Below are 14,978 nucleotides of genomic sequence, written 5' to 3'. Positions count from 1 at the left end.
CTAAAAAGTACAAGTACTATCCGGTCGAAAAGCACCTAAAGATACAATTTGCCTGTTCCCAGCATTAGCACAACACTTTGCGATGGTTAACTTTTTACCTGTGACGATATATGCTAAATGTAACGTCTCTTTCACTCAAATAAAATGTCTAATGTCGAAGAGGAAATCAAGAGAATAGTGGCAGCACCACACCAGTTACAGAACAACATGCATCTCAGTCTCAGTCCAAATTACGCACAATAAGCAGTTTGAACTAACTGATGTAATGCCATTTATTTATTTTCTAAGTGTTCTCAGAGAAGCTCAGTGAAACTAAGTCCAGCGCGAGGGAGACCCGACTCAGAGGAGGAGAGGTTAGTGAGGCCAGCGTCTCCACGGCAGGTGACAGTGCGCACGGATCCGCTGCACCATGCATGGATGAAATAATGAAATAGTAAATCGGACTACAGTAACAGAAATATGTGCAGAATTAAGACAGTCAAGATGGCCCAGTGTTTGGTGGACCGGGTACACCTTGTTCACTTATTAGCCTACAAATCATCCACGGGTTCAATTACGCATCACCCAACACAGCGTTTGTTCCTGGGGGGATGGATCCGTGCGTCCCGCCTCCTGTGCGCCATGGATGTCTGAGCCTCAGCAACTACTAACTATAAAGAAACAATTTGCCTGTTCCCAGCATTAGCACAACACTTTGCGATGGTTAGCTTGTTACCTGTGACAATATATGCTAAATGTAATGTCTCTTTCACATTAGCAAGTGACTGACCTGGCTGGATGCGTTTTGAGATGCCTGATGAAGTTCGACATTGTTGAAAATAGAAATACATGAATACATTTAGATTGAAAAAGCAATAATCGCATTAAAACAGGTTGTTGACAAGTCTCGAAGCTCGAGTCCGAGTCAAGTCTGAAGTCAGCTGTTTGTGCGACTTAAGTGCGACTGGAGTACAAGTCTCAGACTGGAGTCCCAATCTCTGGCCTGACATCGCCAGACCAAATCACAAATACGAATCAGTCTAGAACCTCTCAGTTCTTTTTCGACTTTCAGGGGGATTTATCAACGACCGTAGACCAAAATGCCCTTTTGGACACAATTAGATAGACCTACAACCAATCAGAGCAGCGAAACGTGAAATATCGCTGAGCGACGGACAAATGAAAACAGACTACAGCTTCAGAGACGAGCTGTGATGGTGTAGCAGCAGCCCTTTTTTGCCATCAGATTTGTGGTACTCCAACAAAAAGTTCCACATCAGCTGCAGCCATCTTGGTTTTTGAAAATGCCTCAACGGCGCTCCTATTTACTAAGGGACTGTTATTTATTTATTTAAGGGGCCACCGGAGGGGTTTTGGGACCTTTAGTCAAAATAGACCTGACCCTCCCTTCACCAGCAATACATTTTGGTTGACCCTCCAAAATGATATGGAAAAAAGGGATGACCCTCCCCAACAATTTTTTGATGCCTTCTGTACTGGTTTGTGCTTGGCAAAGACATACAGATATCCATTGTGTTTTTACAGCCATGACCTACATGAGTAAACCTCTGCTTTCTCATCTGACGCATCCCACTCCTCTGTTATGGTGTGGTGGCCATTTCAGTAGATTTACTCACTAACGTTGTGGAAACACAATGAGCATGAGCACTTCCTGCATTACTGCATTACTTACTTACAAATACTAAGTTACTCATCTAGTAAACTAGTATTCACATGAAATAAAACAATAAAACATTGAGACCATTCAGCAAAGGACACTGGGTAATTCAACACTGGTTGCTATGGACTCGTCACTAGGCTTCCTCAGTCATTGTATATTTTAGCATATAGGTAAAGCTGCCAAAGCTGAACATTATCCAAAACTCCATTTCTCAGATGAGAATATATATATATATATATATATATATATATATATATATATATATATATAATATCACCGGACCGAAAGGATGTTTGAGTCGGGTATGGTTGCAGCCTGGAGACCTCCCGTCTCATGCCCTCCTGTCTTGGTCCGGCCGCAAGCTTTGACTTTTCAAAATAAAAGCTTGCGTCTGGTCCGTTGTGTTTTCGTACAGTGTTTTGGATGTTTTTGAACTAAAAAGTACGGCAATCATCATCAACAAAGAATAAAAAGACATGACCCTCCCCTATTTTCCTCCGGTGGTCCATTCCATAAATACTGAACGTACCTAAGCTAGGTTTAAGCTCGCTGTTGTGTCGACATTGTGCAAGCCAAAAATTACGTCATTGTGTATTTTGTGTAAAGGCTCCACAAGTTGTTAATCATATCAAATCCGCCCCATATGAGATCAACGATTGTGATTGGCCCATCCAGGGCCTGGTCGGCTGGTTAGTTCCCTTCAGGTCTCTGGAGCGTTTTTTTAGCGTCTTTCAGTTCATTGTTTTGGTTTTATGGCTCACAACAACCACACCAGCTGTTGGTTGGCTTACTCTCAGCGCTCTCATCAGTATCATTTCCAGACACAACAGGGAGCTGTTTTCAGCTAAAAAGCTCAGATAAAAAACACTGTGTGCTACCTGTATGCAGACAAAGTTAGTGACTAGCTGATGAACATAGTGGAGCATTTTGCAGCTAAAGAGTCAGATATTTCTCTCAGGAGCTAAAATGAAAGTGAATATTTGTTCGGTGGCGTAGAAACACTACTCAAAATGAATGTTAATGTTTCTTAACGGTAACGTGTGGAGTTTTAAAAAACTGGTAGCGCCATGGAGCAATGTTCTTACGTGTGATCCCCAGTTTGTTTGTGTTGTGCATGCGCATAAGGATGCAACCCAGTCCCAATTCTTATAGCTAGTTTGACGCTGTTTCACTGATCAGCAGTTGTCCGCGGTAACACGCAAATCATATCAAAGGGCCAGGAAAGGCAGGCAATAAGAAGACTTCTAGCAAGTAAAGATAGGGATAAACAATGCAGGATTTGAAATATTTTATCTAATATTTAAAAAATAGACTTTACAGATGTTTCATGAAGAATGAAATTAATTTGACAAATTTGTAAGTCAACAAGGATACACACAATGCATTTTGGTTAGAAACTCTGAATGAAAACATAACTTTTGTTAAAGAAAACTCCACAAGGCACAAATCATTTTTGTCTAGTTTCCAAAGAATACCCTAAATTAATTGGATTGGTTTTCTGAATTCTGTGCAGCTATTGTTTTTTATACATGCCAGCATGACATGAAAAACTGTATCGCTATCTAGCTATCGTGCTACATCTCTCTGTGTATCTCTCTATATCTCAATCTAGTTACATTATGGCTGCATGGTGAAGTAGTTACAAGTAGGATTTTTTTTTTTTTTTTGGTGTGTTCAGTAAGACATCCAAGATTTGAGAGAGTGGCTGCTAAAAATAATGTGGTCGAGGATGCCAAACAATTAGAAAATGAGCATCTCATGTAAATGGATAAGGAATTTGTTAGTTTCTTGCAATGAAAAATAGCATGATTGATGCTGATGTTCCTGGACTTAACAGGTCCATGACTTGTGGTTGTTACTAAGCGTTTTATATAGCTGATTGTTTCCTTTATTCTCTTCTGAGAACTACTTTTCCTGCACAGGAGTTGATGCAAATAAATGAAATAAGCTGTTAAACTTTCAAATCTGCTTTTATAGCCTTGGTGTACACTGAAAAGTCAAGTGATAATTCTACTGTCGGCTGTTGAGCAGCTCAACTGAAATAGGTGATAGTTAAGAGTTTTGCTCAAGGGAACATTTGCAGTACTGTAGCTTGTAAAACTGGGGAAAGAATTACTTATTTAGTTCAGGATTTGATGTTCTTGTCATAAGCTAATGTGACTAGCAAGCTAAAAAGTTAGTTGTGTGACCATATTGACACAATCTGCTTTGTTTTCTGTCATTGTGAGCATCATCAAATGTAGTATGTGTAACACATTTCAAATTACAGCTTTGATCTTCTAGTTGTATCTTTTCTTCTCATGTAAGAATTCTTGGCTGACGTGTGTGTTCTTCCTCCACAGCTACAGAGCGATCTGGACCAGGAGTACCAGGACAAATTTCGCCGGCTACCCGTGGAGATCCAAGAGTTTGTTCAGGACAGCAGCAAGGCCAAGCTTAGTGACGAAGGTGTCCACGGAAACCTTGTTGCCTCCTCAACAACAGAGAGGCTAAACCACAAGGCGTTGCAGTCGGAGGACGACATGGAGGAGGGCTCATCGGAACGAGTCTACGACACGCCCCTTTAGAGATTTAACCTCATCGCTTTGCTTCACACTGGGACACTGATTGGTGGATGTGTTTGTGACCGCAGATCTAGGATGAAACTGCCCCAACTTTGGTCCTTATTGTAACCAATGGGAGGATTAGATCAAATCTGAGCCTGAATTGGTAAGTAGAGGTCCTCTCTGCATAGAGTCTTGTCCAGAAAACTGTGTAATGTAAATAGTAACTTTTTTGTGTATTTATATGTTACCTTTATGTTGTTGTCTCTTTCGGTATGGCCACAGGATGTGTTACAAAGCACTAACTATTTGCAGGAAATAACTTACTTGAACTATTGCACAGAGAGAGTAGTTTATTTTTATTCTTTTTTATTATCATGATATTGACAGTAGTGGTGATTCGTGAGGTGTGTGGTGCCAAGGTTTTGGTTTCAATTACAGTGGACATTGTCCTTTAAGTGGTCAACTTGTACTGTAAAGAAACCACTGCATATTCAGCCTTTAAAGCCTCCATCTTTATACGATTTAAAGTCACCGTTACTTTTTTGCACTGAAGGCTCCATACATAACTATGTAACTCTTTTAGTTTAACCCACAGGCACTGGTGGCTTGCTGGTTCTCGATTTTGTTCTCACAGAACTAAGCCTATGTGTTGCTGCTATTTTCTTTTAAAACCCACCCTTTTTAACCATTATTTGGTTTGTATGAGATTTGGCATGGTCATATTACGCAGTGTCATTCTTTTTTCTTGGCTAGTTTTTAACAAGTGTGTGTTGTTTGTGGGTAATTCTGCCTACAGAGGAAGTGAAGAGGTGTGTTGTACAGTATCTGCATGTATTTGAACAACTGTAAATGTTACAGTAGCTCTGTAGCAGAGATGTTTATTAAATGTAAATCTATTTTCTTGGAAACATTTAAACTAAAACCTGCAAAACAGTGTGGACCCAGTGTGGCTTGATAGATCACTGTGGCGTTAGCTGGGCAGGACTAAAATAAGACATACCCACATAACAACACACCCTTTTCTTATATCCAACAGTAGCTGGCTCAAGTTACCAGGTTGCCCATTGTATTCATTACCTTTGTCCCCTTGAACTATAACAGTCAAACCAGGATATTCAAACAAAAAAAGAGGATTCTGCTGTAGTTTTAGAGAAGTGGCCTTCCTCTTAAGTGGTTCATTGTGTACCTACAGTGGAATGTGTGTGCAGTTACCCAGTACACAGAGCAGATACTCAGAACCACAGGAAGTATGTCACCCAATGTTCACCCACAATTGGTAGCTGTTGTTTGAAGTGGGGAATAGTTCAGTTATGTTCAAACAGACACCAAACGCTTAGTTTATATCTGTGAAACACCATGATCTAACATGATCTAATGAACAACTGGACTATTTCCTCTTTAACGTAGAAACTGTGCCCATTTAGTAACCATGAGGAAGTGTTTTTGACTTCCTAGCTGTCCAGTGCCATTTAACTCACGGACCATTTGATATCAAATCATATTTCAGCTGAAAAAAAAACAACAAAAAACGTTGAATGTGAAGGATTACCTGACATGTAAGTACAAACTACTTTTTAAAAAGATATTGATGTGAGAGTCCTGTGCCTTTGAATAGGTTTGCCTTGTTTGATGTTGAATGTGTGAAATGCATCATTGTTTAAATTGCCATTATATTATATTATATGAAGCTGTCTGATATTGAATAGGCTGTGTGCACTTTTAAGTACAGTACCACTACTGAGTAATGCTTGTGATGAGCAGTATTTGACATGTGTTTCATAAGAAATGCGAGACATCCTTCTTTTTAGTCTTGAATCACTTTATTCCCCCCACCCCTCCCCTTCTCATCGACTTACGTGTATGCACTCTGAAAATGTAAATGTATGTATGACATAAAGGATAAAACATGAAGTTGATATAAAAAAAAAATAGTGTAAAGGGAATTTGCCTGTAATTAAAATAAATGTGGCTATTGTACTTTGCTGGAGTGGAGTGTGTCTTTTGATTTGTCATTGAATAGAATTGTTTTTATTTTTACAGCTTATTATTTCATGTCTGTCTATGTCATACATGTTTTAATAACATTCATTTCAGTCATTCATACCTCACTTCATTGTCTTCATTTTCTTAGCTTTCCGTCACCTTCTTGTATTCAGTTATCAAACAGTTCCTCAGTACAGTAGGTCTATTGTCTTATCTTACTTTTCTCCAGTCCTTAATTGCGGGTTGTGTTTGCATTTGGTTTGCCTTCCTCGTCATCATCTCGTCATGCTTTATTATTTTACTTAAAATAGAGATTTCAAGGTAACCCCACAGTCTTTGTAACATAGCAAAGACTGAATAATGATGGCGGAGAAACAGAGTACAAAAGAGACTGAAAATTATAAAACTGCATTACAAGAAAGCAAACCCAGCTATAGAGATTGTGTTTGGCAGCATCTGTGGGGCAACTTGGTATGTATGTACTGTATGTATGTAGGTGTGTATGTATGGTTTGTATGTCACACACTCAGGGGCATGGGGAAGTCTTGATGACCTACTTCCTATCATCTCCTAGGTAACAATATATTTGAACTAACCCTAAGAGGAACACTTCCATGACTGAATCACTGGTCACCGCTTTAAGACTGAGGAGCATTGAAATCATAATTGTTAAAACACTTATGAGTCATGCAAATTTGCTTTGAAATTGGACATTATGCACAAACATAGTAAGGACTTTTGTCTGGCAATGCAAGACAATTTGTGTCATCAGAGAGAATATACAGTATGTGCACATGCATGTACATTGTGGACATGTTTGTATTGCACATACTGTGCCTAAAAAGTCAAATTAATCTTTTTTTTTAAATCCACTCAAGCGTCTGTTTCATTTCACATACTGCTGCCACTATTTTTCCATGTCCAGTGATAACACCTTTTCGATCTCCAATATATTTTTAAACAAAGCGTGTTACACATTGTGTGGTGTTGGTGTATTGTTTTCTGTGTAAAAGCATACTATGTCTGCATTGCCATGTGTACATGTGTCCTCACAGCTTGCCTCCATGTTCTTTAGAGTGTGAATCTTCAGCTCTGTGAGTGTGTGTGTGTGTGTGTGTGTGTGTGTGTGTGTGTTGGTTTTCCAGACTACATAAACACTGTGTCCTTCTCAGTCTCAGCTCCTCAGCAGAATCCCAAAAGGTAACAGGAGATAAGTCAAGCCTGGTCGCCCATAACAACCACTGTGACCATTCAGAGGCCTCCATGCATACCAGCAACTAGGAAGTGAGCTAATTAACCCTGAGTTCAAGACGGAAGGAGAGCGACTTTTTAATAAGATTCTCTGGGTTATATAAACAAACTCCCAGGATATTATTATATATTATCACCCTGTGTCTGTCCATCTGCTGCGGGGAAGAGGAGGAGGTGTCCTGTAACTGGGCTTTAATGAGGCACTAGGACAGCAGAAGAGGAGAGGACCACAGGGTGCTGCTTGGAAGGTACACTGAGCAGACACACACATACACTGATAGACACATAGATGCATGGAGACATTAACCTACGTGCTTTAGTGCTTAAAAGGATCTTCACTGACTACTTGCAGTCCTTGGCCTTAAATCAAATCCTAGTCCTAATCTAAACCAAATGTAAACCTAATCCAGTCTTAATCCTAAACCCAAGACATAACCCGAAAGTAATGCTAACGTTAAACCTTAGCTCAATCTAGTCTGAGTCCAATTCAGATTGTTATTCAAACATTATACATAAAACCATGCCCCAAAACCTAAAATGTTCTCTTTTAAGAGAGATGAGGAAAAGTACAGTGCCCTTTCTTTGGAGGACTTTCCTCACCGTTCTTTCACCACATATTTTCTAGACAATTAAGTCTTAATGAGCACAGAAATGCGAGAGCATGCACTGTATCAGAGGGATATTCCTTTTAATGTTTCAGCGGTTTAGTCTACTTTTGTATTCTGTGACACAGGGATTGGGAAACAATAAATTCATGCAGTGGTTGCAGGGGTACTCCATCGATTTGACAAATAAACATCCATTTCGTTTGTACTACTGTGAAAACAGTTATATAATTTCTTCTGTGGCTCTGGAGGAACTGTCTTAAGTCTGAAAACAATCCTCATCGGGGTTAGTTGAAGACTTGCTAATTTTTAACACAAAGCATGTGCTAGGAGTGTTTAGTTTGAAATATGTAGACTTTGACCTTGCAGGGTGGGTCTAATGTATACTGGTCTAATGTTACATTAGGATATCTCTGCTGCATCTGTTTTGACCATTCTTTTTAAATGTGTCTCTCACAAGTCAGCAATGCTGGCATAGCCCTGTAAAGAAAAATGCTTCAACATTTTTCACAGAAGAACATGCATTTCACGTAGGCCTAACTATAGTTCCCCAAAGTCCACTATCTTCCCATTTTACACTTGCAGTTATATTCCATCTAACTGACTTAATTGTGGATCAGATTATTATAATAAGGCTATGGTTATGAATTAATGTCATAAAGATTCATTCCAGCCACAGTAGCCACACAGAAAAACAGAGCAGTGACTTTACAAAGGGAGGAGGGGGAGGCAGTGTTTGTCTTTATCAACGCATGGCGGCTACAGTAGTCAGCTGTTAGAAAAGCAGGGAGGAGCTGGGTCTGGTTCTGCTGGATGACTCACTCTGTCAACCCAAGGCACACTCATTCACTCATCTGCGCACACTTTTATACACACACAAACGCTCGCGCACGCACTTAAATTCACGTTTGTTGGGGGCAGCGTGCTGCAGCAGCTGAAGAGGGTTCCTAATCAAAGCGCATCAGGGCCGTTCATTCTCCACTGGAGGGCGAGTGGTACAAGAGCACCGGGACACTCCGGCAGCAGGGAGACGGGATAGAGCAGCAGCAGCCACTGGAAGACACACAGGCAGAGACACAGACAGGCAACCACACAGAGAGAGAATATCCCGACCCGGACTCTGCAAAACATCATTTCTTTTCGCCGTCGGATTAAACCCGTCCCCAACACCGATATCAAGTAAGAAACAAACACTCTCTCATAGCTGTTAACGGAATATTCAGAGTTAACGTTACTGTTCGGACTGCTCCGTTAAACGTGAGCTAGACTGTGTTGAATTGAATGTGTTTCTTTAGCTGCTGGACGGATGCAGTTGAGCCCGGACCCTTTCATTGAACTCCATCACGCTAGCTTTCAGAGGCTCACTCCAAATCCTGCTCTCATCATTCAGACATCCTCTCACTGCTTCACTCTGTCTCTGTGTCTCTCTCACACATACACACAGCTGGAGACCGTAGCTTTTGCTAGCTAGCTAGCCAGACGCATTGAAATGGACCTTTTATCAATTTTATATCGAATTTAGTCTCGCTTTCCTCGGCACTGTGGCTTTTCTTCCAGGTAAATGTGATACGGAAGAGAGCCGCCGCGGCTTGATAACTTCGTGAAATGCAGGGATTATTGATGTTTCCATCGGCTGGGAGGCTAGCCAGTGGAGCTAGCTGTAGCGGGACAGATCAGAAGCCAGGCACATTGCACAGTGGCCATAAAAGTCAACGGACAAGCCGTGCTTTTTATGTCATATATTTAACGTTACACCGATGTGTGTACATTGTGGCTTGCTGCACTGCAGTATTCGCATCCTACTGACCCTCCAAAGAACCTTATTATAATGTTAATTAAATCTGTTAAACTGGTGCATCTAGCTGCTGCTAGTCGTGTAGGCAGCTAAGTGAATGTGGGAGCTGCCATGCATACATCCCAGACAGCAAGGTGTCATTGATTCACTGTCAGGACAACCAGAAAGTAGTTTGTGTTTAGTCTAGCGTCAATGCCATCCATTTTAACCAATGAGCAGGAAGATGTTAAAATGGTATTAGATTTTGGTGTTATGTCTACCAAAATTATGTTTATGTTGGGTCTGTTTGCAGTGCATTCAGTCCATTTGCATGACATGAATGAGTTAAAAAAGATGTTGAATATTAGATTTCAGTGTTGAGACCTTGACATTGATTCTAGGTTAAATCCATGTCAATTTCTTGTTTGACACTTCTCATCCATTTTTATTAAGGGGAAGATATACAAAAAAGTGTCTTTCTTTGGTGCTGGTTCAAATGACAGCGTTGCTTAGTTCGACATGGAGTCAGACAGCAGGTTTCTATATTCAAAACCTGTTTTATCACACACACCCAGAAGGTAGAGAGTGTTATTTGTTCAGGAATAACCTGCATGTAACTCTGTAGGCTTATTTGCAGTGCAAATAACCAATCATCTTTTATTTCGTTCAAGGTTTCGCTTGACAGCCTTTAAAATAAACTGATGATTGTGTGTAGATGGTGCTGCCTTAACAAGCTTGTTTGGCTATCCCATCTGTTCACACCGACTTGGTGTGTCCCCTTATACATTATGAGCCATATTTGCAGAGGAACCCTATGTTCGTCTTGTAAAATGCAGCACAGGTGTATTACAGTTTCTTAATGTTGTTTGGCCACCATATCTAATCTCAACAGGCTTTTGGTCACGGATCGCAAAGTGTGTCATTGTCTTTTGCTGTAAAATTACAGAAAGTTGTCCCCCACCCCTCCTTCCAAAGTGTGTCATCTGCTGCCCATGAAAGATCACAACTGTTATGTTAAGAAAAGCAAATTCTGCTCTGGCTTATTGACATTGCAACGTAACCGTTTTACTGGTGATTACAGAGGCAAACATGACTTTCCCTTACACAATAACAATCCCTTACCTGTGGCTTAAACCCGGACTGTGAAGCATTTTGATGAATAGCAGCGGCCTGAGAAGCTTAAAGGCTAACTGAGGGTGTGCAGGTGTTTTTATTTCCTTTTTTGGACCAGATGACGTAAGGGCTATATCTTTGGTGCACTCAGTGTTAAGTGCCTTTGATAGAATTTGGTTATTTTCAGGAGGTGCTGAACAGTCCAGTGCTATCCTCTTTGGTAATAGGATAGCTGCATGATTAGGGCTTTAATGATAATCCCTATTAATTTTTGCAAATACTGTACTGTGATAAGTGTTATCACTCGCTATTATTAGTTTTAATGATTTGACGAACAAAACTACCGATAACTGCACCTTTGCATCCTATGTTTCATTATACTTGGAAAAAAATCATTTTGGTATTGCGGATATTCTATAATCTTCAGATTTTGTGAACACTGACTGACACACTTTTAAGAGTTTGCCTGGCTAATTGTATCCATATAGCTTTAAGAAATTAAATATTTTCCAAAGGCTAATCTCCTGTAGTTGTTGCTCTACTGTAGTTCGGCTGGTTGTTAATGTGATGCAAGTACTGAGTGGTTGAGGAGCCATATTGTGTAATACCTTGAAAACAAGGCACAGTAGTGTGGTGTAATTTAATTTACTGTTCAGAATTGGATAGATTGAAGGTAAATAGCAATATTTTAATTTTTTATATATATAATCTGTGCATTTAGCCAGACAGAATAACAATATATTTGCTTTGAGTCACAGAGAGGCTAACAACAAAACTAGATTTTGACTCTTGGATTAAATGACAGCATGTAAGGGAGAAGGAGGAAAGGAAAACAACATCCTGGCACACACATGCCAAGCATTTATTTTATTAGAGATTCTGGGTTTACAAATGTGACTGTGTTGGCAGCCATAGATGCACTACAGAATTAGATTGATTTGGGCATGAACTTTGTCTAAGCCAAACATTGCCCAGTGTTATCTTTTGGGATGCTTGTTTTTCTATGTGTAGCCTGAATGTAGCTGTAGGGTTTGCTTGAAAACAGCATTGAAGTGAGAAAATCTTTTTGTATGTTTTCACAGTGACACACTTGCCAGCATCATATTGAATTGCTCGAAGGTTAGAGGTTTATTCTAGAGGGACTTTTTTGTAATCCATCCCTCTGCCTGCCAGTTTACAGTGTACATTTCAATTGCTTGTTTCTCTTTTGATGGCTGGCGTGCTCCCTTGCTCGTTTCCTCTCATTTATTTCCTTCATTCTTTTTATAATTGGGATGATCTTGTCTTTATTAGCTTGGCAGTCTTCAGTTCCATCCCTTTGTTTTGATGGGGCTATCAGATTTTGATCACAGCGCAGTTTCTTCTCACAGCATTCTTGACAAAGCTGTCAGTCATCCTCATGGATGTTTAAAGGCCTCACAGAGGGATCTATAAATGTGGAAGTGCAGACAGACAGCCACATGGATTGATAGGCCAACAGACAAGCAGCCTGGCACACCAACTGACAGGCCTAGTGTTGTGGTAGTATGTCAAAAACATGTTGAATCACAGCCCTCGGCATGTTTGTTCTTATTGTTAAAGTCTGACAAGCTACGGCCGTGGTGGAGCTGTTTGTCGATATTGTGATTTACTTTGTTTTCCTTGGCAGGGGAGTAGCGCAATGTGGTATCTGCTTGTCTCTCTGTGTGGTTCGACTCAGTTCCTGCCCTTCCTACATTATAGCAGGGTTTTAGATCTCAGCCAAATAAGTCCAGATCCAGGCCTCTGTGATTTATGAAATTCTCTCTCCTTCTTACTGTATGTCCTTTTTTGTCTCTGCAGGCCAAGACATGAGCTCCTCCCACTGAACATTATTGATGCTGAACTGGTGAGTTTTGGGGTTGTTCACTGCCAGTGGTCACTTCAGTGACACACATTTATTTTTCTTCATTTATTTTTATTCAGTCCCAGTTCTGTCTAACGGCACTGCTGGCTCCCATCTGGTAGCAATTGATGAAAAGGATCTGTTCCCAGAATTTAGTATAACAAGGTTACCTCTTCAATATGAGTTTCTTCTTTCCAGAGCATCCAGTTCATGATTGCATATTAATAACTTTAATATGTGATACATTATAACTTAGTCTGCATTAATTAAGGCAATTGATGAAAGTGTATGCATAATGTGTATGAAACATATGGCTTCATCCTGCCTGTAGGCCTCCTTGATAAGTTATGTAATCTGTTGATGTCTCAGTTGTAATCTAATGTGTTTCTGGATGCACAAAAAAAAACAAAGGGGGGAAAGCAAAACTATCAAGAAGGTGAGGAATGATAAGGACTTTCCTGCCATCTGATACTTAGCTCCGTTATCCTTCGATATTTTGCGTTTTTGCTACTCTGTCGTTGAGGTCTCATCAGTGAATACAGATGCTTTTTCAAAGTGTTCAACATTGCAAACAAGTTGCATTGAGAGCTGGAAACGACTGACATTTTGTTGGATCTGTGCGGAGTGATGAAAGCAAGAGGCCTTATTTTTCACCGTGTCTTTCATACCAGACTGATGTGAAGCGTTTGCCGATCCAGAGCCAGACATCACTCTGTGATAAGCAGGTTATGTGCCTGCTGCTGTATGCTCCCTTATGCCAAGCTAGAAAATGTAATGGGGCTGAGAGGTGATTGCTCTCTATAATATGTTCTGTAGTAATGATGTAATCTGTATTAATAATGTGCAGCATGCAGGCTGGTCTGTTGGCTGGGCCTGATTTTAATTTTCAGATGCTTTAAGCTTTACTTTAGGAGAGAGGTATACATTTTCATTATCCCAAACTATATTTGCTTTATTGCAAGTACCCTGTAAGTATTTATGCTGTTATTTCCATATCAAGCAACGCATCAGTGTAATGGCAAAAATAAGGCCCATAAGGAGAGTTTAATATTCTAAACTATTTTTAAAACGTAAAGCATGATATACTGCATAGAGACATTTTATTCACTGTTCCATCTCTCTATTTATGAATATGCTATATATCTGAGATTATTCTGCTGACTTTTGAAATGTCAGTGCCCTGTTATTTCCTGGCTACTTATTAATATTCACTGTGCCAACAAAAGAAATGGATAACTCAACAGCTCTTTTAGAAAAAGTATGCTTATTACTTAAATTGATTGTTGGCTGTATCATAAATTATTGTCCTTAGTATATTTTAGTACAATGTCTTTCTTTTGTCACTGTTGGCTTATTTATTTCCCCCTATTTTTGGTCATCATTGTAATCTATGAGTCCCACATAGCACAGGACTCTAACACACATCAGTTGGTAAATATAAAACGTGTATAAGACTTTCCACATTACCAGTTCATTGGTCCTGACCAAGCCTTTGTTCAGCAGCTGCCCTCTTTTGGGGATTTGTAAAACACGATATAACTTTGCCCCAAATTCTGTAGTGGTTCTCGGCCTAGGACCAATTCAGTAGAAGAAGCAATCATCGTAACAATCGCTTGCTGGTTTTCCATTTTGTCCTGAAGTGGTTGCGTGTTAGCAAAGATATGACAGACGGAAACAGAGTTCCCCTCTTTGTAGTCAATGAGGGATAGACTGACTCAAAATGGACACGGTTCATGTTTCTCAGTTTTGTGGTCATGGTTCAGTATTTATTTCAACATGTATTTAGTACAGCAGGGAAAGTGCATTTGCTCCTTTTTAAGGTGTCCCTTTATGTATCTGCTAACCGAACATATTAACCGCCCCAGGTTTAAAAATGTTACAAAATAATGGAAGTACAATAGAGTGACACAAGGCTCAGGTCAATAACATTTGATAGAAATTCCTTTTGAGAAACTCTATCAAAGTGTTTTTTTACAATATAGAGCATTACTGTAGTAAATGAACAGGTCTCTCTCTCTCTATCATGATTAAAGTATCATTGGCTCAGAAAAACAGAAGTACTAAAAAGAACATCAGGCTCATCCAATGTTAGATTCAATGGTGGCACCTCTCTTCAAATCCTTACAAATGGTCAAAACTCATATGCTGTAGCAGCAGCAGTCATGCATCAACAATGCCTGTA

General features: G+C 39.9%; 2 protein-coding genes across 5 annotated transcripts in view; both read left to right on the top strand.

Moving 5' to 3' along the window:
• plcb1l (phospholipase C beta 1-like) overlaps nucleotides 1-6,188 on the top strand; it is a 121,153-nt gene extending 114,965 nt beyond the window's left edge. For all 3 annotated transcript variants that reach the window (XM_078274326.1, XM_078274325.1, XM_078274327.1), the window contains one exon: nucleotides 4,003-6,188. In XM_078274326.1, the coding sequence (XP_078130452.1) occupies nucleotides 4,003-4,227 (225 nt within the window). In that variant the 3' untranslated portion in view covers nucleotides 4,228-6,188. The remainder of the gene's footprint in view (nucleotides 1-4,002) is intronic.
• A 2,686-nt stretch (nucleotides 6,189-8,874) lies between these two features.
• The window catches only part of plcb4b (phospholipase C, beta 4b), an 88,932-nt gene continuing 82,828 nt past the window's right edge, over nucleotides 8,875-14,978 (top strand). For both annotated transcript variants that reach the window (XM_078274249.1, XM_078274248.1), the window contains exons 1-2: nucleotides 8,875-9,224; nucleotides 12,754-12,799. The gene's annotated coding sequence lies outside the window, so the exon portion shown is untranslated. The remainder of the gene's footprint in view (nucleotides 9,225-12,753; nucleotides 12,800-14,978) is intronic.

The sequence above is a fragment of the Sander vitreus genome, chromosome 18 (assembly GCF_031162955.1).
Source record: "Sander vitreus isolate 19-12246 chromosome 18, sanVit1, whole genome shotgun sequence".
Taxonomy (NCBI): Eukaryota; Metazoa; Chordata; class Actinopteri; order Perciformes; family Percidae; genus Sander; species Sander vitreus.
This window is presented reverse-complemented; position numbering and strand designations above follow the sequence as displayed.